This window comes from Culex pipiens, chromosome 3 (assembly GCF_016801865.2).
Source record: "Culex pipiens pallens isolate TS chromosome 3, TS_CPP_V2, whole genome shotgun sequence".
Classification (NCBI taxonomy): Eukaryota; Metazoa; Arthropoda; class Insecta; order Diptera; family Culicidae; genus Culex; species Culex pipiens.
In genome coordinates, this window is record NC_068939.1 from 101,502,608 (window position 1) to 101,529,587 (window position 26,980).

A 26,980-nucleotide genomic window follows, 5' to 3' on the forward strand; every position below is an offset into this window, starting at 1 on the left:
TAAAATTACATAAAATTGCATAAAATAATGCAATATTTATTTTACACCCAGGCCTTTTACACGCAGCTGGATTACTACTTTTTTAGCTGTGTAGTAGAGGATACCCATAAGGACTCTCATGCCAACTATCAGCCCATTTGGTTGAGAATTGGCCTGTCCAAAGCGCGCAGCGCGGAGAAGCATCGATTACATTATTATTACAAAATCATCATGTTACGTTATTCAGAATAGTTCAAATTGTTACAGGAACATCAATAATTATAATTTTATTACATTAAAGAATGTTTCTGAGCCAAAACATGAGTGAATGCTCTGCCACGTGTTCACCGTCTGACATGCGGCGTCGTAATTTTCACCTAGCCGTCATAGCATACTAAGGACAATGCATACATTTGAAGGGTGAATCGTTGATTCTGGAGACACCGGACGTCGGTCCAATGCGCACCTTGGGGACAGAATGGACAACCATAATTCCTTCTGGAATTTGTTCATTGGACCATCCCCTACACACCTGAGCAGTTCTCCCAGATTTCGGTCATTCGTTTTTTTTTTTTGTATTTTTTAATCCGACTGAAACTTTTTTGGTGCCTTCGGTATGCCCAAAGAAGCCATTTTGCATCATTAGTTTGTCCATATAATTTTCCATACAAATTTGGCCTTGTCCATACAAAAATGATGTATGAAAATTCAAAAATCTGTATCTTTTGAAGTAATTTTTTGATCGATTTGGTGTCTTGGGCAAAGTTGTAGGTATGGATACGGACTACACTAGAAAAAAATAATACACGGTAAAAAAAATTGGTGATTTTTTCATTTAACTTTTTATCACTAAAACTTGATTTGCAAAAAAACACTATTTTTAATTTTTTTATTTTTTGATATGTTTTAGAGGACATAAAATGCCAACTTTTCAGAAATTTCCAGGTTGTGCAAAAAATCATTGACCGAGTTATTAATTTTTTAATCAATACTGATTTTTTTTAAAAATCGAAATTTTGGTCGCAAAAATGTTTCAACTTCATTTTTCAATGTAAAATAAAATTTGCAATCAAAAAGTACTTTACTGAAATTTCGATAAAGTGCCGTCTATTATTTTTTTCCAGTGTAGTCCGTATCCATACCTACAACTTTGCCGAAGACACCAAATCGATCAAAAAATTCCTCCAAAAGATACAGATTTTTAAATTTTCACACATCATTTTTGTATGGACAGCTGCCAAATTTGTATGGAAAATTATATGGACAAACTAATGATGCAAAATGGCTTCTTTGGGCATACCGAAGGAACCCAAAAAGTTTCAGTCGGATTAAAAAATACAAAAAATAAAATTGAAGAAAAAATACCGATTCCGTAGAAAATTGCTCACCTGTCTTTATTCCGAGTGAATCCATGTTGTCCCCAGACCTGTAGGAACGATTGCACGAAAAGCACAAAAATCCCATAGTAATTTCCATGTAAACTTTAACCCGCTGGGGACAGGCCAATTCTCAACCAAATGGGCTGATATTTGGCATGAGAGTCCTTATGGGTATCCTCTACTTGGGGAACCGCGGTTTGCCTGATTCTGAGAACTTTTTTGTTTTGATGAAACACCCTATTCTACATAGACGAGTGATTTCCCAGCCAACAGTTTGATTCAATTTTGAAAATCCTTATGTTTGCACATTTCTATTCAAATCTACTGTAAGAATTTTTCTAACGCAAAAGTTTGTGAGTTTAGGTGTTAAAGTCCTCCAAATTGTCAGTTCATCTGCTTCACACCAAGTGCATCTTTGGCTAATCCGTTGCACGAGTCTAAATTATCTCGTCATTCTAGTTTCAACGCACCGACAACCAACTGTAATAGTTTGCTGCGGCTGCGGCGATTTTTTCTTCTTCTTCTCTGCAGCGATGAAATTGCAATGCAATGCTATAATGGTCTCACTTTTCTTCTCGATCGAACATCCCGTGGCAGTGTCCATCGGCCATCGGCCATCGGTGTCTCATGTCCAAGAAGAGCGAAAAATAAGACTCAAGTCACAACTGATAACACACGCGGATGTGCGTTTGACAGGCTGCAGAAGGTATTCCGCGCGCGAAGATTTTACTTTCTTTTGCGCACAGACCACGCGCGTCGTTTTCGCCACCATGCGTTTAGACGACATGATCTGCTGCGCGACAGACTCTCGGAAAATCCAGTTTTCACTTACACTTTCTTTAGCACGATTTCATCTATTCCTGGATGCGACGCTCTGAGGAGAATTTTCTTCACAAAATGTCACCAGCAAGGATTCTCAAACGATGTAATTATGCGATCACTTTTAAAACTTAAACTTCACTCCACATTGCCAGCCTCAGGCGATACAAAAGTTATCGATTCTTACACCGGAACCAAACTCTCGTTTGTTTTTTGCACACGAGAAGAATTATCGCAAATTATCCATCAATAATAAATGCTACAGCCCCAGGCGCACCGATTGAGACTGGCTGCTGCTGCCTAACCGTTCACGCACGCGCCAAGCCACCACAAAAAATCAAGAAGGCTCCAAACCACACACGCCAAGAAAAACAAACAAACACAAGAAGAGAGACAATGCAAAAAATGCAACCGCACTGCTAAACGATCAAAGCTAAACTAAAATCAATGAGGGAATAAAAATGATTATAAATGTAAGGAGGAAAAAGCATGCTGTTGGAGCATAAACAAGCCAGTGATAAAATAGCAAAAGAGAGTTAAACAGAGAATAAGAAGAGAGCACAGAGAGAAGGAGAGACTCGACTAAGAGTACGCAGCCAAAAGCAGCGTGGTTCCGCGCAGAGACGGTTGAAAATTTCTGCAGGTCGACAGGGGCGTTTAAGAATTTTAGAGCACGGTTTTAAGTCGATGATTACACAACCCTAGTAACAATTCAGATTTTAAGTCATCTGGGATGAATTGGGACACATGGAGCGAATTGGGACACTTGTTTCAGCCTTGTTACTGCACAACATTTGGATGTGAATACAAAGAGACGAGTTGTTCCTTTTTAATTCCGCTGTATAAGGGACAACTCGTCTCATTCTCATTGTATTCGTCTATTGTAATCAGGGTTACCAGGTCAAAATATGAAAAATCTGCCAAAATGCCGAATAAAAATCTGGCAGAAGGAAATCTAACAATTCTGCATGGTGAAGGGAAGAGAGGATATGAATAAATAAATAAAAATAAAACTCAGATGGTTTTACTGATCTTATAGCCTAAAAATCTTTAAGTTACATTTTCTTCTTTCTATTTTCTATTTTCAATCAAATTCGTTCATTCTAATAAAAAAATGGTCAAAATGGGGTGAAAAATCTGGCAAAATCTGGCAATATCTGGCACAAAGAGGGATGAATCTTTATTCTGGCTGATACTTCAAAAATCTGGCATTCCCAGATTTATCTGGCAACCCTGATTGTAATGTATTCTGCTTAAAAGCTCAACCAATCTACAAAACATTTGGATGTTTTGATTAAAACGAAGTTGACTTTATAGCTGTCGGCCACCATTGCTTATACCAACCACTAGTGTCTTCCTTTTTATCTACAAGGACTTCGCCGCCCTGGGCTCCTAAGTGTGGCACGGAGCGTTGGCGCCGAATACCCATATTTACACAAATAATTTTTGAGCGCCCGCCGCGGGATTCGAACCGGCGACCTCTAGATTGTGAACCCAGTGCGCGGTCCGTTTGATCCACACGGGCGGGATGTTTTGATTGGTTTCGGATATATCAGACCTAAAGCAACAACAAAAGTGCAATTTCATCCATTAAAGTGATCTTAAAAATGGCTATATCTGGCTGCCATCAAAATATCAAAAATGTGCTCAACTTATGGCGTAGGGGAAAGTGGGGAGACTTGATCCCCGGGGACACTTGATCCCTGCATGGACTAGATCTCGTCAGCATGTGGGTAAAAAATAGCTTAGAATTATGTGAGAAATTGACTCATACTCATTGTGGAAAACAAACAAAAAATTAAAAAAATGTTCGGATTGAGTTACACACATTTTTCTGAAAAGTGCTGCTAAAAATCTCCAAGAGATTCAGTGTTTTGATGTGCATAGAAATCACGTAAGAATTATTCAAAAAAAATGTTTTTTTAGAGCACTTCAAAAGAAATGAAACTTGAAAACGAAGCACTTTTTTGCTGTTCTGTGTAAGCGAGAACTTTTCAAAAGGTCTTATTTACATAGGAAAACCACGGCGTATTGGTGGTTTTGAAAAAGTAATCTAGAGTTCATCTGATTAAATACCCATATCGGACAAACATAGTTGAATGTTTAAGCAAAATTTCATAGTTTAGTGAGAAATTAAGAGAGTTATATGCGATACAAAAAAGGGGATCAAGTCTCCCTACTCTCTCCTACCGTTATCTGGGGTGAATTGGAACAGCTGTTGTAGCCTTATTACTGGTATCGGATAGAACAGTGCTTCGTTTTCAAGTTTCATTTCTTTTGAAGTGCTCTAAAAACTGCTGCTATTAAGACTGTATTCTCGACTCACCCCATTTGACGATAGCATGTAAGGGAGGGGGTTTAGTGGTTAGCGTGGTAGCCGGTGGCATTTTTCGAGACGAGATTTGCCTGGTCACGATAGAAGATCGGATGGGGAAGTAAAACGTCGGTCCATTTGCCTAAAAGAGGTTTTGGGTGACTCACCACACATAACCTTCTAACGCCTAGAAATGCAACGCCATTTCGGCCATCGACCTATTTTTGCACGCAGAAGCGATTACCAAATTAAGCATAAATATGTGCCCTTAGGGTGAAAAATGTACAGTAAGTTTTCATTTGCACAACATACAGTAAAACACTATTTTAATCAAAAAATGGATAGTGTCAATCAACTCTGCATCCAATTTTCTTTACAATGTGTTACAATGGTTCGACTTTAACGATTTGCGGTTCCTGTCTTATTGAGATATAAGCCAGAGTTAAAATTAAGGTTTTTCACAAATTTTCGAAAATGTCAAAAGTTTAGAGTACGACGCAAAAAAAGTTCTGATAGGGTTATTCTGATTCTTTTCCGAATTTCGGGTTTGTTTTTGATTGTTGAAAAAGTCAAAAAGTTGAATTTATAATTGGAATATTTTAAATTATACAAAACGAGTTCATGAACGTTACTAGTACCTATTTGTTTTGCTCTAAAACTTGTTACCGTGGCTAACACATTGTTTCGTGTTCTAACACTCAAACAGCCTCAACGACATGGTTATCGATAAGATAAAACATCACCATCCAGAATTGGACCCTTACATTACCTCAACCACCCCAGAGTGTTTCAAACAGCGATCGCGTGAGGTCTATTTCAGTCCAGCATGTTTCCAAAACAATCAACCAGACTTATACTGTACGGCGATGAGCCATCGAAAGTGACAACGGCCAACAACAAATACCCGTCAGAGCAGCTACAGCAATCCGCTTCCGGAAGTTCACCAGAGTATTAAACCGCTGATCGTTGGAAATTTGGCGCGCTAATCAACACTTTACAATACTTATTCGCAGTGACTCGTTGCGTGCCCTGGAAGTTTTGGTAATTTGTTCAATTTGCCAAAATCGGCTTAGATCGCCGAGGATGCTTCAGTGTCAGCACACGTTTTGCCTTGCGTGTTTGGAAGCGCTGTTCCAGCAACATGAACAAAAAAGTAGGTTAATTCAAATGGGTTGCTTTAAAAACTGAAAGTTATTTTTCTCAACTAATAACCAAAACTGCGCCAGATTACATTACTTGTTCTACATGCAACGAAAAGCACGAACTGATGTCCGCTTCCGGTCGGGTGACAGATTTGCCACCAAATTTATACATCGATTCGGTGCTGCAGGTCTTGAGCCGCGGCCAAACCTTATCAAACCAGAACATGCCTTCCACGGCAGCTGTTGCTGCTGCAATTGAAAAGGTATGTGCCATTTAGGAAAAAAAAAACGAATAGATAACAAAATGACATAAATTTTCCATTATATTAAAATAATCTTGTGTCGATTCCCAAGGAAGAAGTGCACCTGTCTTGCTACAAATGTGCTACTATTGGAAATATAAGGATGCAAAACTGTGGCCACTGCAAACAGGTAAGATGAGGAATTCTTCAAAAAAAATGTTTTATTTGTTTTTTATAGGACTTTTGCACAGTTTCACTCAAATAGCTAAAATGTGAATATTTTAACAATTATTTCTAAGAAATTTAGGAATATTTTCATGATTTTTTTTAAACGAGAGAGAAGTGATGAGGTTCTATTTTATATCCCTTATCCTTATGTCCTCCCTGACCATTAACATTGTCAAATTAATTATTTCCAGACCTTATGCGCAATCTGCTGGCAGACGCACATGGGCGAGCTCGCCAAACAAGTCCAGCAACTGAACGTCCAGCTAAACTCGGCCAGCGCAAAAATGGATCGCAAAATGACCGACTACATGGTAAGTGACGAGGAGAGCAGAGTTAACCTTGGCTAAAACACCCATCATCCGGATGACTCTAAAAGGCTAAAATTGCCATCAATCATTATCGCGCGCCACTTTACTGACTAAAGACATCAAACAAACCATTCTGATGGATTGTGGGTCTGTCGAGCTCGAATTCCGAAAGTCGCCGTGGCCAAATTGATCAACGACGACTAACGACTGAATAACTCTCCAATGAAAGCGAGAGTTGATTCCGGTTTTGCGCTCGAGAGTGAGAGACTCAACTGATCAAATCTGATGAACGTGTGCGAATTCTTATCAGTGCGCGATCGTGAAACTGTTTCAGTGAGATAATTTCAACTATTTCTGTCACAAATTGACACGTGTTTATGAACAAAGACTAATTATATAATTTAGCGAATGTTTTCGCACTAATTTCGTTGTTGGTTTCAGCGCCGGAAAGGCCCTCTAGTAAAAACTCCAACACACAAAAATGATCAGCTTTCAGTTTGTGTCCATCGCGACAGGTCCGTTTTTGTCGAAAGCCAATTCATTCAAATACGCTCAGGCACGTGTCCGGACTATACAATGATGCACGTGTCCAAAGTTGACGTTATTTTCTGTTACGAATGCAAATTTCAAACCCCAGGACATAACGCAAAGAGTGTTGTAGTTGGTCCCACTACATGCCAGTATTTGCAACCCGTGGACAATTTTGGGCGTATTCGATGGTGTTGGTGGCGGTGCGAAATTGAGGCTGATTGACGAGCATGGAAATAAAAAGCCGAAAAGTTATTGGCGAAATTTTTGAAAGCCCTGAATATCCAATTAGTTTTGGCTCATTTGAAGCTTTTTACACGTATTTTGAGCATTACTTTTTTTGACATTCGTGTGCAACATTTGATATTTTTGTAAATTTTGATCAAAATTGGTTACTTTTGATTTAAACAAATTGGTCATATCTCCAATTGTATTGCACATAAAATCATACATATTTTAAAGACCGAACTTGGTTTGGAGATTGTTCCTCACGTTCTGGAAGTGCATTGACCTTAATAAGTAATGGGGTTCTTAAAAGCCTTAATTTGGGATATTATTGTTCACAGTGAAACAGCTTATTTTTCTGAGCATTATAACCCTATGTACGCCCGCAAAGGTTTTAAAATTGATTTTTAATTCAATTTTTATTAATTATTTTATTAAAATTAAAAAAATTATTTAAGGGCCCACCGGAGAGGAAAACTGGATGATTTTTATTTTTTTTGGAACCACTGCCAGAGAGGGGAAATTTCATTGCTACTATGATGACTTTAACGAAAAACATCAGTTCGCACCAAGGCGCGTGCATCGAGCCAATCACGTGGCCCAAAATCATAGCCTTCCTAAAATCCTTGCATACGGCACATAACACGTGGCGAGGTAGTGTTTTCATGTAATCACGCTATTCAAGTTGTAACGAAATATTTCAAATGGCAAATGGTAAAAAGCAGAAAAAGTCAAAAGTTAGTACTATGCATTCTTTTTTTGCAATAACAGACGAAGTTGACTTTATAGCTATCGGCCACCATTGCTAGTACCAACCACTAGTGTCTTCCTTTTTATCTACAAGGACTTCGCCGCCCTGGGCTCCTAAGTGTATGAAAGTATGGCACGGAGCGACGGCGCCGAATACCCATATTTACACAAAGAATTTTAGAGCGCCCGCCGCGGGATTCAAACCGGCGACCTCTGGATTGTGAGTCCAGAGCGGTCCGATTGATCCACACGGGCGGGCATAACAGACATGTAAGAATATAATTGGGCAATTCCCGTAATCATAGAATTCTGCAATTCTGCACACAATCGGAAGCAGAGTGTTCAAATAGTTTTCTGCAACAAAAGTTACTTCTTTCTCGTGCAGAACACCAGCAGAAAAAGAAGCTACAGAAACATGCAGGAGCGCGTTCCCGGTCATTTTCGTGAAAAAAACAAAAACAAAAACTAAAACAAAAACAAAAACAAAAACAAAAACAAAAACAAAAACAAAAACAAAAACAAAAACAAAAACAAAAACAAAAACAAAAACAAAAACAAAAACAAAAACAAAAACAAAAACAAAAACAAAAACAAAAACAAAAACAAAAACAAAAACAAAAACAAAAACAAAAACAAAAACAAAAACAAAAACAAAAACAAAAACAAAAACAAAAACAAAAACAAAAACAAAAACAAAAACAAAAACAAAAACAAAAACAAAAACAAAAACAAAAACAAAAACAAAAACAAAAACAAAAACAAAAACAAAAACAAAAACAAAAACAAAAACAAAAACAAAAACAAAAACAAAAACAAAAACAAAAACAAAAACAAAAACAAAAACAAAAACAAAAACAAAAACAAAAACAAAAACAAAAACAAAAACAAAAACAAAAACAAAAACAAAAACAAAAACAAAAACAAAAACAAAAACAAAAACAAAAGCAAAAACAAAAACAAAAACAAAAACAAAAACAAAAACAAAAACAAAAACAAAAACAAAAACAAAAACAAAAACAAAAACAAAAACAAAAACAAAAACAAAAACAAAAACAAAAACAAAAACAAAAACAAAAACAAAAACAAAAACAAAAACAAAAACAAAAACAAAAACAAAAACAAAAACAAAAACAAAAACAAAAACAAAAACAAAAACAAAAACAAAAACAAAAACAAAAACAAAAGACCTCCGTGTACGCACGAGTGCAAGCAGCAGTCAAGTGCTCAGTGCTCCATCGTTTTTTCGAAAATTTTCGCCGTAATTTACCGTGATTAGCCGCGAGTTTGCTCCAACAGCATGCCAAGGGCCGGCCGTGGCCGTGGCAGTTCGAGTGCGGCCTCGAAAAACCCGCGAAGTTCGTCTACCGGCCGTGTGCAAAAAGGTAAACAAACCAACGCCGCGTCGACCGCCATCGCGCCGGGGAGTGTGAGCGCCAAAGGATTCGACCCCAAGTTACTACACGCTAATTACCGCGTCCAGGATCGCAGCCCTATTAGGCTCCGTTCAGCTACTTCCGGCAATCCGTCGACCGATGGCGCTTCAACATCCGCCAACATTCCCACCAGTAACAAGTTCGCGAGGCTGAGTGACGAGGAAAGCAGCTACAACAACACCGACGGTAGCACTACCGACGACGACGACGACGATGGTCGTGCACGGAAAAAAGTGCCGACGCCAAAAAAAGTAATTACTCCAAAGGAACGACGACCACCACCAATTTTTGTTTTGGACACGTTGGCGGACGATGTTGACGAGCAGCTGGAAGGCCTCGTGTACTGCCTCAAAATAGGTAAAGCGTCAGTGCAAGTGTTCACATTTGACCAAAAGAACTTCGACCTGGTTGTGGAGAAATTTAAGCGTAAAAACTTCAAATTCTACACATTTGACCCCGCGCAGAAGACCGCTGTAAAGATTGTCTTGCAGGGGTACCAAGACCGCCCGACCTCCGTCCTCAAGGAGCACCTCTCGGGTGCCGGAATAACGCCGCGAGACATAAAAGTCCTCTCGCGGAAGACAACAGTCACAGGTACACACACACTGTACCTGTTGTACTTCGACCGCGGCACCGTCAAGATTCAAGACCTGCGGCGGACTAAGGCGTTGGACGGTTTTTGGGTAAACTGGCGGTTTTACTCCAAAAATCCGACGGACGCAGCGCAATGTCACCGTTGCCAGAAATTCGGCCACGGCTCGCGGAACTGCAACCTCCAGCCCCGCTGCGTGAAGTGCGGTGAGTCACACCTCTCGGAGGTGTGCGCACTGCCACGAAAGGCGGACTTGGGGGAAAACGCAGAACAAACCAAGCCGCGCGTAAAGTGCGCGAACTGCGGCGGTAACCATACCGGTAATTACCGCGGATGCGTCGCGCGCAAATCCTACCTCGAGGAGCAGGAAAAGAGGAAGAAGAAAGCAGCAGCGTCCCACCCTCCTCAACGAAGTACGAGTGCAGCCGTTCCTGCAGCTGGCCAGCGTACGGTTCCAGCGGACAACCCAGCGATCCCTCCTGGCTGGGGGCGATCGTTTGCCAGCGTGGTCGCGGCCGGTAGCGGCAATGCGGCCCAGCAAGAAGTCACCGGGGAAGATCTCTTTACCCTGCCGGAGTTCTTTGCTCTCGCGGGGGAGATGATGACGCGGTTTCGGAGCTGCCGTAACAAGGCGGAGCAATTTCTAGCCCTCGGGGAATTAATGATTAAGCACATCTATAAAGGATAAAAAACTGTGATCTAGTTTTAAGCTTTCTCTATTTCTATCCCCTTTTCCTAGCAAGTTTAGTAAGTTTTTTTTTTTAATTTTTCTTACTCTTGGTAACACCTTTATTTACAAGCAATAACTGTTCCAAAATGGATTATGATGTAACACACAGCTGAAAGGAACTCCAAAACTCTGTTTTGTACCTCAAAAGAACTTATTGTATCTTGATTATTCACCAATAAAACCGAATTTGAATTTGAACAAAAACAAAAACAAAAACAAAAACAAAAACAAAAACAAAAACAAAAACAAAAACAAAAACAAAAACAAAAACAAAAACAATTTTTGTATTTTTGTATTTTTGTATTTTTGTATTTTTGTATTTTTGTATTTTTGTATTTTGTATTTTTGTATTTTTGTATTTTTGTATTTTTGTATTTTTGTATTTTTGTATTTTTGTATTTTTGTATTTTTGTATTTTTGTATTTTTGTATTTTTGTATTTTTGTATTTTTGTATTTTTGTATTTTTGTATTTTTGTATTTTTGTATTTTTGTATTTTTGTATTTTTGTATTTTTGTATTTTCGTATTTTTGTATTTTTGTATTTTTGTATTTTTGTATTTTTGTATTTTTGTATTTTTGTATTTTTGTATTTTTGTATTTTTGTATTTTTGTATTTTTGTATTTTTGTATTTTTGTATTTTTGTATTTTTGTATTTTTGTATTTTTGTATTTTTGTATTTTTGTATTTTTGTATTTTTGTATTTTCGTATTTTTGTATTTTTGTATTTTTGTATTTTTGAAGTTCTGAAAGGATAATTATAAAAGTTATAGAAAATGGACTGGACCAAGGTCACCGGATAAATGCTTGCACTCCAAAAAATGAGTTCGCGTAAAAGTGAACAGAGTTCATGTCAACGGGAACCAGGAAGAGAACTGTTCACTTTCATGGTGCAATGCACTATAAAAGTTGAACAGTTTTCGTCCTGGTTCCCGTGGCATGAACTCTGTGCACGTTTACGCGAACTCATTTTTTTGAGTGCGGTTTTCCGGAACCATGTCAACAAGTAATTTATTTTTGTACGTGATACGAATTTCCATTGATCCATATTTTTCCTTGAAAATAAAACGAATTACCGGTCAAATGTAACCAGAAGCATAAAAATCCGTTAAAATGTGCTAAGATGCATTTCAATAAAAATTCCCAGAACCGATTCCAGGAAAAATGAGCCGTCACATGACGTGATTTGGTCAAATCATGCAAACAGTAATTGGGGAGCTCCTGCGTTGTTTCGAAGATGGCTACTGCCCATAATTGACGCATCATCAAATAAAGAATCTAAAAAGCATGTTCAAGAATGAACATTTCCCTAAAAAGCATGATGATTATCTTTTCCATACTAAATCTACGTGTTTTCGTTCAAAAAAATATATACTGAAAACTAGGTATGTATTTGTATAACTTGAAAAAAATCAAAAGTCGAAATAAAAAAACTAAATTTTCTGTTGAATACAAAGTCATACAAATATATGAAAGTTGAATGATCATGATTCTTCACCCATCACTTCATCCACGTGGTTACCATGATCGAGTCACAGTTCATGCTTGAATCCGCGCGCACCCTGTTCGCGGGCGCCAAACAAACTTCGCGTGGCCATAGTAACGACAGCAGGCAAACGACGCCGTCCGCTGGCGAAGGTGAAAATCTTGATCAACCAGTGGTTCTGCAATGGCGGCCGCTGAAAAAATCGATTCAAAATTTTGAACTAACAAATCTCCTAAATGCGAAAGATTTTCTTCAACACATATAGGCATTTTGGAAACGTAAATTACTCAAAAAGGAATTGTAGCAATAAAAACTAGTATTCCTTCAGCCGTATTGGAGAAATAGCTTAGCAAAGGCAACGATTTCATATTTCCCCATACATTCGCGAATCAATCTAGCAAAATTATAATTTCAAACTTTCAATGTAACAAAAGGGTTCAACAGATAACATTGAAAACTTTTCAGTTTGTTCAAGATATATTAATTTAGGTATTGGAACAGTTTGAAAGCAATCTATCGAGTCAATTTCATGTTCTGGTGATAGAAATGAAACTTGGGCGGGTGGACGATTTTCCGTCTCCGGTGGTGGCTTAAATGGGAAAAAATTATCAGAAATGGTTTTTAAATAGGCATGTTGCTACTTCCACGCAACAGAAAACTTTAGCTTTGTAGACATCATCTCTACTTGGGACGTAAGATTCAAGAACCTAGAATGTCACGCCGAGGGCATGCGATGGCAACGCGCAAATCTATGAAAATAATTTGGATTGACACTGCATCGTTATCGTTATTTTCTACTAGCATTTCTTCACCGGAGTTACTCAGCAGAATAACCTGCACAAGCATAATACCCTGCGAAATGCAATGCATCCAGTTGTAGCAGTGTCGTCCAATCTAGAATGGCCAAAGTTTGGAGAATCCAGCGACTAGTCTCAAATGTGTGTCTCGTTAGGCATCCACAAGGACGTGACCCCAATTTGACCAATGATTTGTCAATGAGATGAGAGTCGTCACCTTTAGTCCATAAAACACAATCGGTACTATGACGGTGTGATACATACGGCGGGCTATCTTTCATGGTAACGTTCAACAAACGAAATAATGCCATGTGATGAGCGTAGTGCTCGATGAACACGATCTGACAAAGTTTTATTTCTTTGGAGCGTACGCAAAGTTCAGATGATCGAGGGCACCCCTGCTTAATTCCATGGGTATTGCGAAAGCCAGTTCACAGAAGGGTACGCATGTTGGTAATTCGGAACGTCACCAAGATTTTGTTCTAGCAGCTTCAAAAAGGTAGCGTGCGTAGAATTTAGAGATGCCAGGACACATGATCCGACGTAATTCATACCTGTAGAACATTCCCAATCATCGAAGAAGGCTTTGACTTAATTGTCCATGTGAGAGAAAGTTTTTTAACAGATTAACGATGAAAACAAGCTGATTATTCGAAGCCATCTTGGTTTTGAAAATTCTGAATCACTCAAGTGTAGTTTAGAAGTCATATTTAAGCTCGACAATAAAAAATAAGATAGCGAGAATTTGTTTTTTCGTGATTCGATTATCCAAAGTTTTGATTATCCTAAAAGTGTTTTTTCATGTGACCGTAGGATGGTCTTAAACCATGTGGACACATTTTGAGGAAATTTTAGACCCCCTCGTCTTGTGGACAGCAGTCCATACAAAAAAACTTTTTTGTGTAGAGCGTGAAAATTACCATAGATTTTTTAATTCTTGAATTTTTATGGCACACTATGAATTATTAGGCGTCTTACTGCGAATCTCTAAGATAAAAGTGTTACCAAATTATAATAAAAAAAAATACATAAAAGATAAAGCGAGACATGGGGTTGTTTAAACATTCCATCCAGATTTCAGAACACGACAATGAAAGTTATACCTTCTTGTTCAAACAATCACTTTCTATGTTACTTTTTCAGGTTCGTTTCAGCGACATCAATTTGCGTATCAAGGAACATTATGAGGAAAAAATTGCAGAACTGCGCCACCACGAACAAAACTTACTAGGTACATTTCAAATAGAAGCTCAATTTCGAATCAAAAACTTGGTTTGATTTCACTTTCCAGGCGAATCACGCCGAGTGCTGAATGATGCCGTTTGTGCCCACGAACTGGTGATGGAGAAAATACGTCACCTGAAAACTTCCATCGAGGGCAGCAATAATGGCGCAGTGGACACGCATGATAATTTTGTGGATTTGTTTCTCAGTTTCCACAAGGATGTCTCGATTGTGTTTGAGGAAATTTCACAGTGGGGAAAGGAGATTATTTTGTTCGATCAGGTTGGTACGAATGACTTTTTTGAACGAACATCAAATTTCATGACAATTTTAGGAAAATGCTAAAATAGAAGTTATCAATACAATTGCTGATGGGTCGTCTTCAAATACAACCAGCACGATTGAAGCGACTTCTAAAACTATTTCATCAAAATCTGCACCGCTCAATACACAAGAATCTATAACAACATTCTATAAGTAAGTTCCATCAATGTATGATGATTATTCAATCAGTAAACTATCAAAAACACATTTATTCTTAAATAAGGAATCATTCTTTCAAACCTAAAATGGTATGGAACAAGTGTCACCGACCAGCAGGTGTTGGAATGGCTCCATGGATGTACGGCGAGACAAACGAAGCGCCACTTTATATTGCAGGAGCTGAAAGCAAAATGTTGTTCGTTGTTAATAAGTTAGTATACATATAACGTGGAATGTTGTGATTCGTCTTACAAAATGTCTTTTTTCGTGCCAGGACCAATGGCGATGTAATGCAACGAGTTTCTTACGATAAAATGGTGTACCCGAACGCAATCACGTTCGACCAAAAGTCCAAGGAAGTTTTTGTCTCTGACAAGTGGAAGCACTGTATTTTTGTATTTTCCGCGGAAGGAACATTCCTCCGGCAACTTTGCGAAAAGGGTGATCAGGAGGGACGTTTGAGGTAATTTTAAACTGGTCGATCGATAGAACTATCTGTTTTTTTTTTTAACAAAATTTAAATTTACTTGATTTCAGAGCACCGGAAGGGCTTGCCACTGGTCCGAGTGGGACACTTTTTGTTTGTGACACTGGAAATGATCGAGTTCAGGTATTTTCATTTTCTATTGATATTTGAAACCGTCAATTGAGACTGGACATGCCCAATGATCTCGAAATTTGGTCGCCAGGTTCTATGCCATTCTAAAATGGGTCATTGGAAGCAGTGTGAGGGCTAACACCACCTACCTGATACCTGGTCTGATACAAACTATACTTTCACATAATTTCGTTGCCGGCCGGGAAGCTGAAGATTTTTAATTTTGCATACTTATTTTCAATCATTCTCGATTTCACAGTGCATCAGCTCGACGACCGGCAGAATGCTGTCCCAGTTTGGACGAATCCAAAAGGAGCAGCTACTGAAGGCGTCTCAGACGAAAACCCCGACGCGTCACGTTGACCTAAAGTGCCCCACCGATGTGGCCATCTACAACGACACGGTCATAGTGCTTGACAGCGGTAACCGTCGGGTGAAGATCTTCAACAAACGGGGCGAACAGATTCGCGAGTTTGGCCAGATTGGTTCGCTGCCGGGCCAGTTCCAGTACCCGGAGGTGATGGCCGTGGACCCGAGTGGATTCATTCTGGTGGGCGACGGAGGAAATGCGCGAATTTTGGTCTACCAACCGAGTGGACAGTTTGTAACGGCTATGGGGTCGCGGGGTGATTCCCCGGGAAAGTTCAACTGGCTGACGGGCTTGTTTGTGGGCAAGGATCGTGAGATTATCATCAGCGACAACAAAAATCATACCGTGCAAGTGTTTTGTTAGAGATGAGCTAAGCTAACGGCGTCGCTATCGGGAAGATTGGTGCGCGTTTATTAGTGTTTTTGCCATGATCCAAAATAAGTAAAATATAATGATTACAGTTAACTTGTGGTTTGTCCTATTTAAGCAAGAAACCAATATCGTGCTGAAATAGTTCTTTTCAACAATTTCGAATAAAATATAACATTTTGATTAGAGCTCGTTCATCCGAAATTTATAATTACGTAATTTTTGTTGAGATAAATTTTTTAAACAGATTTATGAGACCAAATCAATGTTATAGCTAATTTATAAGGGTTGGGAAAATTTAATTACCGTCATGGGTCTATGGGTCAAAAAACGAAACAACTCTCGAAATTTCTTAATAACAAAAACAATTTAAATAACATCGAAAATCTTTTAACGTAGATTTGTTCTTAGATAGTTTACTAACATTTTCCCAAAATATGGTCGATTTTGATGAACACTACCTTAAATGCCAATTGTTGGAAAATTGACCCAATCTCACCCCTTAGAGGGGGTGACATTGGGTCAAATGAAACTAAAATGATGCTGAAATACAAAGATATGGTAAAAACAAGTCATCCAACAGCGTTTCTTGTTCGAGGGAATCGTATTGACACGCTACAATGTTTAAAGTGGAGATTTTCAAACACTTGGGTAGTTTTCGAGCAATTCTAACAAAAATATTAGAAAAATGATTTTTCGAGAGGTCATTTTTGGCCAAAAACGTACCCCAACTTTAGACATCTGCCAAAATAACAGGATATGTTCTAGGAACGAATTTTTTTCAGCGAAGTCATCTTAAGATGTCCCCTACACAACCCTTTTAACAGAATTCAGTTTCATTGAAAAGAATCTGAGAAATGGTAAAATCCGTAAAAAATCACTTTGACCCAATCTCACCCCCCAGACCCAATGTCACCCCCACTGACGGTACCAAAAAAAACGTTTTATTAATTTCGAAGTGATGTAAGTAGTGCTATTGATTTCATTAAATTGCTTTGTTCTACAATTAGAAACTTGTATTGTTGCGATTGTCACCAATCGTGTAGCGTCACACTCACCCATCAATATCACATTAAACACTCTAAAGCCGAAGTGAATAATATGCGTAATGAACAAAATTACATATTATGATTTTTAGATTGGTCTAATTAGGTCCACCTCTAGCTTACTGAATTGCTTATTCCTATGTGGCATACGATTTACCGTAAATGGATTCGTAAACTAAGATTATTTATAAAATATAACTTTTTATATAACTGTCACATATCAACTTTCATATTATAAAGCATCGTAGAATTAAATTATGTACACTAATTATACCTGTGATACCAACATACTTCACATCAAGAGATTCAACAATAGAAGATAAAACACCACTTCTATTCACGTCCGACTACACAGGCTGCAATTACTGACCGACAAGGTCATCCCTTGTCCCAGCGTAATTCCATCAGGAACATCGTCTGTGGTAATGTTGTCATGCCGCCGCTAAAATGAAGTTTTTTATAAAACAAAACAACTAAAATGTATGAACATCTTTAAACACTACCTTTAGCTCGGTCGCCAGCGTCATGAAAGCATCCTCAATGTTTCGATTGTCCTTTGCGGATGTTTCCATCACGAACATGATCTCTGGAATATATTGGCACATGGTTTGGGCTTCCGCAAACTCCACCTCACGAATGGCGTCCAAATCACTCTTGTTTCCCACGACAAAGATCATCACGTTGGTTGCGGTGTAGCGGCGCACCTCGTCGATCCATCGTTGCAGGTTCAGAAAGGAGGAACGTTTGGTGATGTCGTACACTGAAATTTGAACACTCAAAGTCGTGACATTTTCCTTGCAATTACAGCTTGTCTAGTTACGATCGGTCAAAAGCATTTTGCCTCACACAGTGGTAACCAGCAATGAACTTCTAATCTATTACTAGACACTCTGTGATTTTTACCATGCAGGAATCTGAAAAACCTACCAATGATAACGCCATTTGCGGATCTGTAGTAGCTCTGGGTGATGGTTCTGAATCGCTCCTGACCTGCGGTATCCCAAATTTGAAGCTAAAAATAATCATTACATCAATTAAAACATTTTTTAGGAACTCGTAGTCAAATCGTTCTATCAAAGCACCGGACCATTGAGAGTATAATCAAAAGAAATGTATAAAGCGAAAAAAACAACACTACAGCCCACAGGTTTTGGCGGTCTCTATTGAATTTCAGAATGTTTGAATGGGGAGAGAACCCAAACCGCTTTTACACCAAGGACCCTTCTTCCTCGGACCAACTTTGGATTACGAGTCCAACCGTTGACTCCACCGAAGCAAGCTTTAGCCTGGCTTTTTTGTGTCTGTACTACATCCAGCGAGACGACTCCTAATACCGGGAATGACCTAAAGACCTAACCTGACGCTCAAGTCGGTACACCTACAAAAAGGCAGCGTCCTCCGAAAGAATGTAGGACCCCGGCCGGCATTTACAAGGCTAAACTAAACTAATGTTAACATTCTATTCAAAGGTCATCTTCTTGAAGTGCTTCTTCCTTTCCCTCTGGTAGTGACTCTGTGGACGGCTGAACTACACAGAAAAAAATAATGTAAATTTGGGAGCTGTAATTTTGGAAGGTTGTTGAATATTACCTCTTTTATGATGTAATTTTACCTCAATTTAGACTGAAAAAGTGACATTACAACATAAAAGTGGTAAAATTACACATTTCCAGAGGTAAAATTACACCTTTTTTCTGACATAAAAGATGTACCCCTTCCCAGATGTAATATTACCATGATTTTTTTTTTTTCTGTGTACAAGGATGATAAGATGGTCTCATCACAATTCGCAGTAGAACTACAATTCAATGCCAGCGCATCGCTTTACAGCACTCATTGGTTTGGGCGTTGCAATTGAACAAAAAAGTGAGGTACACATCAACCACATAGGTTTAAAAAATAAAATGAAATAAAATCATGCACTTAGGTCAATTATCGACCAACACACGGTAAGTAACAAAAAAAAAACAACTATCAGTAACCTTGCACGCACCAAAAAAATAAAAAAAAAGAACTCAAAGGGAGTGTGACTCAACCACTGCTTTTCGACCAAGTAAATCCTTTTGCTTCCACCGCAACACAACGCTCAAAGTCCAACGGCCTCCAAGCCGCCCCCGCCCCTCGCTGACGACTTTTGCGGGAAAATCTCGAAATCGACGAACGCGATCACGCGGCTAATCCGCGCCTGATTTCGCGTTTGGGTTGCGCTTTAGGGGGGATTTGAGGAGCGTTGCAGCGAGTTTTTTTTTCCTTTGTGTGCAAATAGTCGTCACGCGTGGTGAAGAAGCACACCAGAAAAACGCAAACCTCTGGTACATAGATAGGTGGTACAAGTAAACAGAGAGTTGCAGAGCAGAATCTTATCGCGTTTGCAAGGTGAAAAAGACGAAGAAAGAACCACCAAAATGATGGACCTTTCCATTTGGATGTGATGGCCTAACTGTTCCACCAGGAATTGCATAATTAATGCCTAGAACACATCACCCCGCGATGACCCCAGGTCGCTTTGGGAGCCATCTCGATTATCATGCTAATTAACTATCGCGCTTCTACGACCTAAACTGGTAACTGGTGGCTGCTGATGGGAGGGATAGGTGTAAGAGCAACAGCAGAAAATGCTTTCTCCCTTGTATTAGAGGGTGCTAGAATGACTACGAGGGAAAGAGACAAAAACCGAGCAGCGGACATTTCTGTACATACCTTGACCTTTTTTCCATCCACGGTGACTGCCTTCATGGAAAAGTCCACCCCGATGGTGTTGCCGTGGCTTTCGATAAAATTTCCGGATTTGAAGCGTTGAACTATGCAGGTCTTGCCCGTTCCACAATCTCCTATCAGGACAATCTTGAACAGGAAATCGAAGCTTTCCTCATTGCTGATCATCAGCGTAGTTGGGTTGCGAGTTGCGGACATCGCGCTCAGGCAGGTGTCATCCAGCAGCTCACGAATCGGGCTTCCGCTGATCGACCTAGCTAGTCTTTGCTCCAAAACGTCACCAAATCACTTGCAAAGCGAGTGAAAATCCAAAACCTTCAGCGATATTTTACGAAACTTTTGCACTTTGTGACAGTTTGTCGCTCATAGCTGGCGAAGGTGGCTTGCACAACATCTGTTGTTTTCTTTCGAAACCATTTACTGACACTGAAGTACACTGGATGTGACAGACAAAGAGTGCTGCTGCTGCTGCAAATATGTGGAATTGTTTTGACGTTTTGGAAGCCATAAAAGAAATAAAAAAGCAGGCTGCGCACTGCATGTTTTAGTACAGACCCAGCCATGGTTGCGTACTGCATTGCTATGGAACACCAACGTTAAAATAAATTGAGACACAAGACCAGCTATTCCACTATCAGTGAAAAACGCGTTCTGAAATACACCGGCTAACATCTTCGCAAAAGAGTGACGAATTTCTGCAGCGCTGCCCGTTGCTATGTCGGCAAGAAGCATTGACAAATTACCAAAACATCTTTGGGTTGGTTTTTAACTTTTTCTGCACAATGGGTTTATAGTTTGCAAAAGACCGTGGCTTAATGGCTACGACTCCCGCCTCATGAGCGGAAGGTTCCGGGTTCGATTCCCGACCGGTCTCCTTGAAATTTTTCGACTATAATTGAACTTTGAATATGAACAAAAAAACACATGGAATCAGGTGGGATTCGAACTCACACCTTTGGATTTGGATTGGTAGTCAGATGCTCTAGCCACTCGGCCACCGAGGGTTGACACCCATGAGTGAATTAATCCGTAGTGATGAAATAATGTAACAATGTCATTTACTATATAATACAACAATCCCTTTCCCAACGATTCCCTTACACACACTACAAACCATATTCTATAAATAACTCGAAGTGGTTGGTACGGTATGTCCTCACTTCTTCTTCTTCCCCTGATGATTCCATGAAATGTGGGTACCGTTCATAGAATCTGTCTCTTGCGGTTAATGCAACGCAGTAGGCCGGGCCGCTTTAGTGAGTGTAATACATTTCGGGAGTTCTCGAAAGTACTGCAATCATTAATAATGACAAGAAAGAACTTAAGGCGTAATCTAACCATAAGTTCTTCCCGGATGCTTTCTTCGGACTGGCTGCGCTTGTGTTCGATTAGATTAGATTAGACAATGGGTTTGTAGTTTGTAAAGCTCCTGCGACTCAACAGTTGTTGCTCAGAAGAAAAAAGACGCTTAAGAGGCAGTATTGACGTAGACTTACGTCTTTGTCGAAGGTACTGGGGTGTCATTCCAAAAAACCCGGGCCGAAGGCCCTGGATTACTGCGTCATCCGTCAAACGCTTATACCTTCCTTCCCTCTAATCGATTCGACACGATTTATGTTCCATTCGATTCGAAAATTATTCAGCAATTTGCTATAAAACTTTCATTGTTGGCAAAATAGTTTAACTATTGAAACAATTGAATGTTTTAAAATGTTTTCAAAACGCACAGATTTTGCAAGCAAAATGAGCACTTCCCACTCACGGACGGGAATGTCAAGTACCTATTTTGAGGGGAAAATCATCCGAGCAACGCGAAAAAGGAGGGGAAGTAGCGGGCCGAAAGGCTATATAAGAACGCGCGCCAGAGCCCATTCTATCATTCACGTCTCAGACGTCGGACCAGCAGCAGCAGCAGCAGCAGCAGCAGGAAAGCTCAGCCCAGAGCAGCAGCAGCAGGAGAGACCAGAACAGCAGCAGCAGGAGAGAGGGACCAGAACTGGAAAAGAAGCACGCATCGCCTTCTCGTCGTCACCGTCAGCCAGTTGCCTCTCGATGGCCGGACCGTTTGGATCTTTCGTGGTTGCCGTGGTTCGGAGTTGCCTCACTCCCCGTCCCTCGTCCCACCCGGGACGACGCATCAACGAGATGAGGCGCGCGCCTGCTTCTGAAAGAATTGCGTCGTGTCCAATTCCAAACTGTTGAAAGAGTTGCCCTCATTCCACCCGGGACGAGGCAGCGAGCTAATTTCAATTTAAATTTCAGGAACAAATTTTGGTCTTCGGGGGAGACGGATTGCACAGCTTTCTGAACCCCTATCTCCACCACATTATGCTACCAAACTTTCATTCTTCGGTTCGCGAAAAAATCGTTTTTCGTTTTTCTCTCCTCCATTCGATGTTTCCATTGTTTAAATAAGGCTTTCTAGTCAAAGATTTACCAACACATTCAAAGTATGGTTACATGGCAGTTGAGTTGACTGGAGTGTTTAAGTTCTGTTTTGTCGAGGGGTCCATCTCCCATTTACGATCTTATTCCGTTAATGTATTTCAAGTCAAAATTAAGATATGGAAAACTCAATGTCCACATCTCAAAACATCTCAAAACTTTACGTAGTCTACGCCATTCCGGTTATGTTTGTGACATAACTACTTTGACTTTTTGTAAATTCTGCTCGGTTTGTTCTAGAGGTCGTATCGAGGTGCTCCGATTTGGATGAAACTTTCAGCGTTTGTTTGTCTATACATGAGATGAACTCATGCCAAATATGAGCCCTCTACGACAAAGGGAAGTGGAGTAAAATGGGCTTCGAAGTTTGAGGTCGAAAAACCAATAAAAATCTTAAAATTGTTCGCATTTCCGTAAAACTTTATCGAATCCAACTCTCGTAGATGCATTTGAAAGGTCTTTTGAAGCACTTCTAAATGGGCCATAGACATCCAGGATGGGCTTGACTTTTTCTCATAGCTTTTGCAAATTACTGTTAAAAATGGATTTTTTTAAAACCTTAATATCTTTTTCCAACAGCCTCTAACACCCATACTCCCATAGGTCAAAAGATAGGTAATTTCATGGACTATAAGCCTTCGGAAATAACTTTTTGGCCAATCGCAGTTTTTCTCATAGTTTTTCGATTTTTCTATAACAAACATTTTACAACGTTAGTTTTTGCCCTGTAGGTCCCCATAGCGACACTTTTTAGTCTCAATTTTGTCATATTCGGAATCCTCGGAAAATTTCACGTTAGTTAGAAGTATTGAAGTTGTTAATTTGATTTAAAAAATAATTAAATAAAACAGTTTTGAAAAAAAGAAATAGATCTTATTTACCTTGTGATCAAAACGTCAAATGCCGTATTAAGTAGGCGAATATCTGTTTTACCCCTAATCCGACAAAATGGTAAAAAATATTTTAATTCATTTTAAATAGCATTTTTTCCAATCAAATTTACAACTCCAATACTTCTAACTTACGTGAAATTGTCCGAGGATTCAGAATATGACAGAATTGAGACCAGTATGTGCCGCTATGACGGCCTACAGGGCAAAAACTAACGTTGTAAAATGTTTGTTATAGAAAAATCGAAAAACTATGAGAAAAACTGCGATTGGCCAAAAAGTTATTTCCGAAGGCTTATTGTGCATGAAATTACCTATCTTTTGACCTATGGGAGTATGGGTGTTGGAGGCTGTTGGAAAAAGATATTAAGGTTTTAAAAAAATCCATTTTTAACAGTAATTTGCAAAAGCTATGAGAAAAAATCAAACCAATCCTGGATGTCTATGGCACATTTTGAAGTGCTTCAAAAGACCTTTCGAATGCATCTAAGAGAGTTGGAATTGAAGAAGTTTTACGGAAATGCGAGCAATTTTAAGATTTTTAATGTTTTTTCGACCTCAAACTTCGAAGCCCATTTTACCCCACTTCCCTTTGTCGTAGAGGGCTCATATTTGGCATGAGTTCATCTTATGTATAGACAAACAAACGCTGAAAGTTTCATCGAAATCGGAGCACCTCGATACGACCTGTTACACATTGGTGAAAAACTCGCTCTTAAATGTTTAGATCCATGTGGCCGCGAATAAAGTATGTCATACATTGGCAAAGACGAAGGCTATCTATTTTGATGTCCCTGGATATTCAAAAGGCGTTCAGTACCGTGGTCAGAAGCATGCCTCTCTAATAAACCGCATTCTAACTGCCTGCCTCACCGAAACGACTTCCAAAAACAGTAATAACTACTGAACACAGGGAGTCAAACAAGGATGTCCTCCACATCACGCATTAATGACTCTCAAAGAATGCATGCCGGAAGTTTATTTCCATCAGCAAGGACGAAACAAGCTGCCCTGTGTGCTAGCATATGCAGATGATATCCTTTTGCAGGATCAAACAATATTTTCCTTGATTGATGTTATTCGTGTCACTCAACACATAGCACAGTCCTATGAGAGTTGAACTTTTCAAAAGGAACTGTTTAGTTTACATGACAGAAATGGCTTATTCTTATGCCAAAGCGATCGTAGCAAATGTTATAGATAATGGGACAAGACGTGGAGGATTTTGAGGCATACTTTCCAGTAGTCTCGCCCGTGCCAGGTCATTAAACATTCTATTCACTTTAGGTTCACATTTGTGTTAGATGAGTGCTAAACTTTCAGATGCAATTTTGTACATTCTAGGTACTTGAAGTTTGTGAAGAGAGAAATTGTATTTTTGAAAAAGTTGAACTTAATCATCATAGCATTCTTTGTTTTTGTGACATAAAGCCTAATTTGAAGTGGTAACGCTTCCGCCTCGTAAGCGGTAGATCGGGGTTCAAATCCCGGCTCGGACCAACACAACTGGTGATCGTTTTCTTCTAGACTCAATTGCTTGGTAAAGGGTAAGGTAAGGCAGTGGATTGTCATTTTCTCATGGCACTCTATATAAATTTTGCATTAAAGCCAATCTATGCGCGTTTGCTGTGTTACCATAGATACAAATAAACAAATAACAAAGATTAGGTACTATTGTATGCACTTCCGTGATCTGAACCACAATGTAACGTTTACGCTTCCGTCTTTGGGAGCGTTCTTTTATTACGTAACGCGACATTTTGGATTTTTGAACCCCCACCCCTCTCCCCCCACGTAACAAAACTTGAATAGAAATTTACAATTTTATGTATATGTCGTAACATGGCCTTTGACACCTCTCCCACCAACTGTGTTACGTAATAAAAGAACGCTCCCTTATAACCTGTTGATAATCCCGGTGTTCAAATAAATTTATAAAATGACACTGAGTATTTAGCATTTTGACTATAGGGCACCAATAATTAACCGCATGGATTTTTTTTTTGAAAATGTCAGCACTCAGCATGAACAATTGTTCAAGGAAAAAAAACTTTTTCTATGGAGCACGGACAATCGTGGAAAATTTACTACAAGATGCATGTATCTTCACAGATGAGAATTTTTTTGTGTTCAATACCGAGGGAAAAAAAAGTGAAACAAAAACTCGTATATTTCGACATAAAAGCTGCCGGGAAAGTAATATCAAGGTTTTAAAACACCAAATCGATACATTAACTTGTTTATTGGACCACAGACCATCACTTTATGGCTATAGGCCATTTGAAATTTGAAATTTTTCCCTTTTTCCTGAGCAGACATTGTGAAATTCTAGAAAAAAAACATTTTTTTTTAGAAAAAAACACCCAGGGAACTTGACAAACGATTTTTCCGAAAGTTTTCATTTATGGAAGAGTTGTTTCTAACATGATTATCTACCATTTGAGAAGTGTATACGTGATGATGGATCTAAAAAGCCAAATTTATTTATTTTCCGCGTTATTTAATAGCCTTTCCTCAGCGATGAAGGTAAAATACGCGGAACATTTTTCAACTCTAACAAAGATGGGACTGTCATCCATAACCAAAAATTAAAAGCAGTTAGCAATGTTTTGTTTAGAATGTATTCTCAGAACTTGTTTACTTCTAAAAGTTATCCAAATTTTTTAAACAAGTTTCTGTTGAAGATGACAAATGTCTATTGTTTTTTTCTATCTGTTTGATTTTCTAGTGAGAAGAACTATTTTTTATGATTGAATTTGTAACTGAGCATGCAAGTTTTCAGCTTTTTCTATTTGATATATTCCATTTAACCTGTTTGCTGAACCAAAATGAATTCTACGCGAATGTATTTTTCTTCTCTACACTCTATTCAATCTAATTCTGAAACTACCAATGCGTAATTGTGTTTGATGTGAGTGCCAATGTGTGACAATGTAGAATTTATTATAACCGTCCGTGGTGTGATTTTGATTTGATTATTTGATACATAATTACTACAGTATTGAATAAAAGGAGCAAAATTTTCTCTTTGGGTGTTTGCAGGACATTTGGTAGATTACACAAGTTGGGTTAGGAATTTGGGGAGTTTTGAGGACTATTGAGAGACTTCTGTTAAAATCTTAGCACTTTGTTTTCCTTTTTGTTTCCAGTTTCGCAAATTCACTCGTCCAAACACACAATCTCGCGCACACACTTGGTTTGTTTACATCACTTAGATTCTCGTAATAATATTAACTACATTATAATAGCAATTTATATTTCTTCTTTTAAGTATAGTTCGGCCTGTATTTCGAAGAGGTGATGCTGGTAATACTCAAATTAACCAATACAGCCAGTGTTTTTTTTTGGCCGCGTCATTTTACTTCACCACGCCAGGCGCGGAAAGAAAAAGTTGCAAGCAATCAAAATTAGGTTCTTTTTGTTGTTGCGGGAAAACAGTTGCCTAGTGTGAAACGGGTAGAGCTTCGCGAACCAATAGGAGGGCGAGGCTAACCGTTCGACACGAGGCAAACGGTGCGGTCCCGAATTTGCGCTTAATTTCAACTGCATTCAATGGTTTTCTTTTTTTTCGCATATTTGTGGTTGATCCCACGTTTGGGTGTATAATTGTTGGTTTGTTTTGTCTTGTATAAGTAGTTTTATTTCATTTTTAAACGTTTTGTTTTTTAGTTTACGATCACACGATTCCGCGACGACTAAACGCGACGCGACCAAATCCACGTGGATTGGTTTTCCGTTTTCTTTTTGTTTGTTCTTGATTTAAGGTACGTACGATTTAAGAGTTCTTTCTGCTGGTTTGCTTCTTTTTTTGTATAGACTATGTGAAGTAATCAATATAATGTCTCATATCTCTGGCATTTTCTACAGTTGATCCAGGATTAGTAACTAG

General features: G+C 39.0%; 3 protein-coding genes across 4 annotated transcripts in view; 1 reads left to right on the top strand and 2 right to left on the bottom strand.

Moving 5' to 3' along the window:
* LOC120418795 (uncharacterized) overlaps positions 1 to 2,621 on the bottom strand; it is a 38,991-nt gene extending 36,370 nt beyond the window's left edge. For both annotated transcript variants that reach the window (XR_008212551.1, XM_052710592.1), the window contains exon 1: positions 2,191 to 2,621. The gene's annotated coding sequence lies outside the window, so the exon portion shown is untranslated. The remainder of the gene's footprint in view (positions 1 to 2,190) is intronic.
* A 2,482-nt stretch (positions 2,622 to 5,103) lies between these two features.
* LOC120418848 (RING finger protein nhl-1-like) lies at positions 5,104 to 15,990 on the top strand. Its single transcript, XM_039581372.2, has 12 exons — positions 5,104 to 5,439; positions 5,505 to 5,644; positions 5,718 to 5,896; positions 5,988 to 6,065; positions 6,295 to 6,414; positions 14,095 to 14,182; positions 14,243 to 14,457; positions 14,510 to 14,652; positions 14,723 to 14,869; positions 14,933 to 15,121; positions 15,196 to 15,268; positions 15,516 to 15,990. The coding sequence occupies exons 1-12, from the start codon at positions 5,318 to 5,320 to the stop codon at positions 15,987 to 15,989; spliced, it is 1,968 nt and encodes a 655-aa protein (XP_039437306.1). The 5' UTR covers positions 5,104 to 5,317; the 3' UTR covers position 15,990.
* A 775-nt stretch (positions 15,991 to 16,765) lies between these two features.
* Positions 16,766 to 20,231, bottom strand: LOC120418841 (ras-related protein Rab-43). The gene is made up of 4 exons (XM_039581362.2): positions 19,742 to 20,231; positions 17,969 to 18,053; positions 17,545 to 17,801; positions 16,766 to 17,483 (listed from the first exon to the last, which is right to left on the bottom strand). Exons 1-4 carry the CDS (start codon positions 19,952 to 19,954, stop codon positions 17,379 to 17,381), a joined length of 660 nt encoding a protein of 219 aa, XP_039437296.1. The 5' UTR covers positions 19,955 to 20,231; the 3' UTR covers positions 16,766 to 17,378.
* Between the last annotated feature and the right edge of the window lie 6,749 nt (positions 20,232 to 26,980).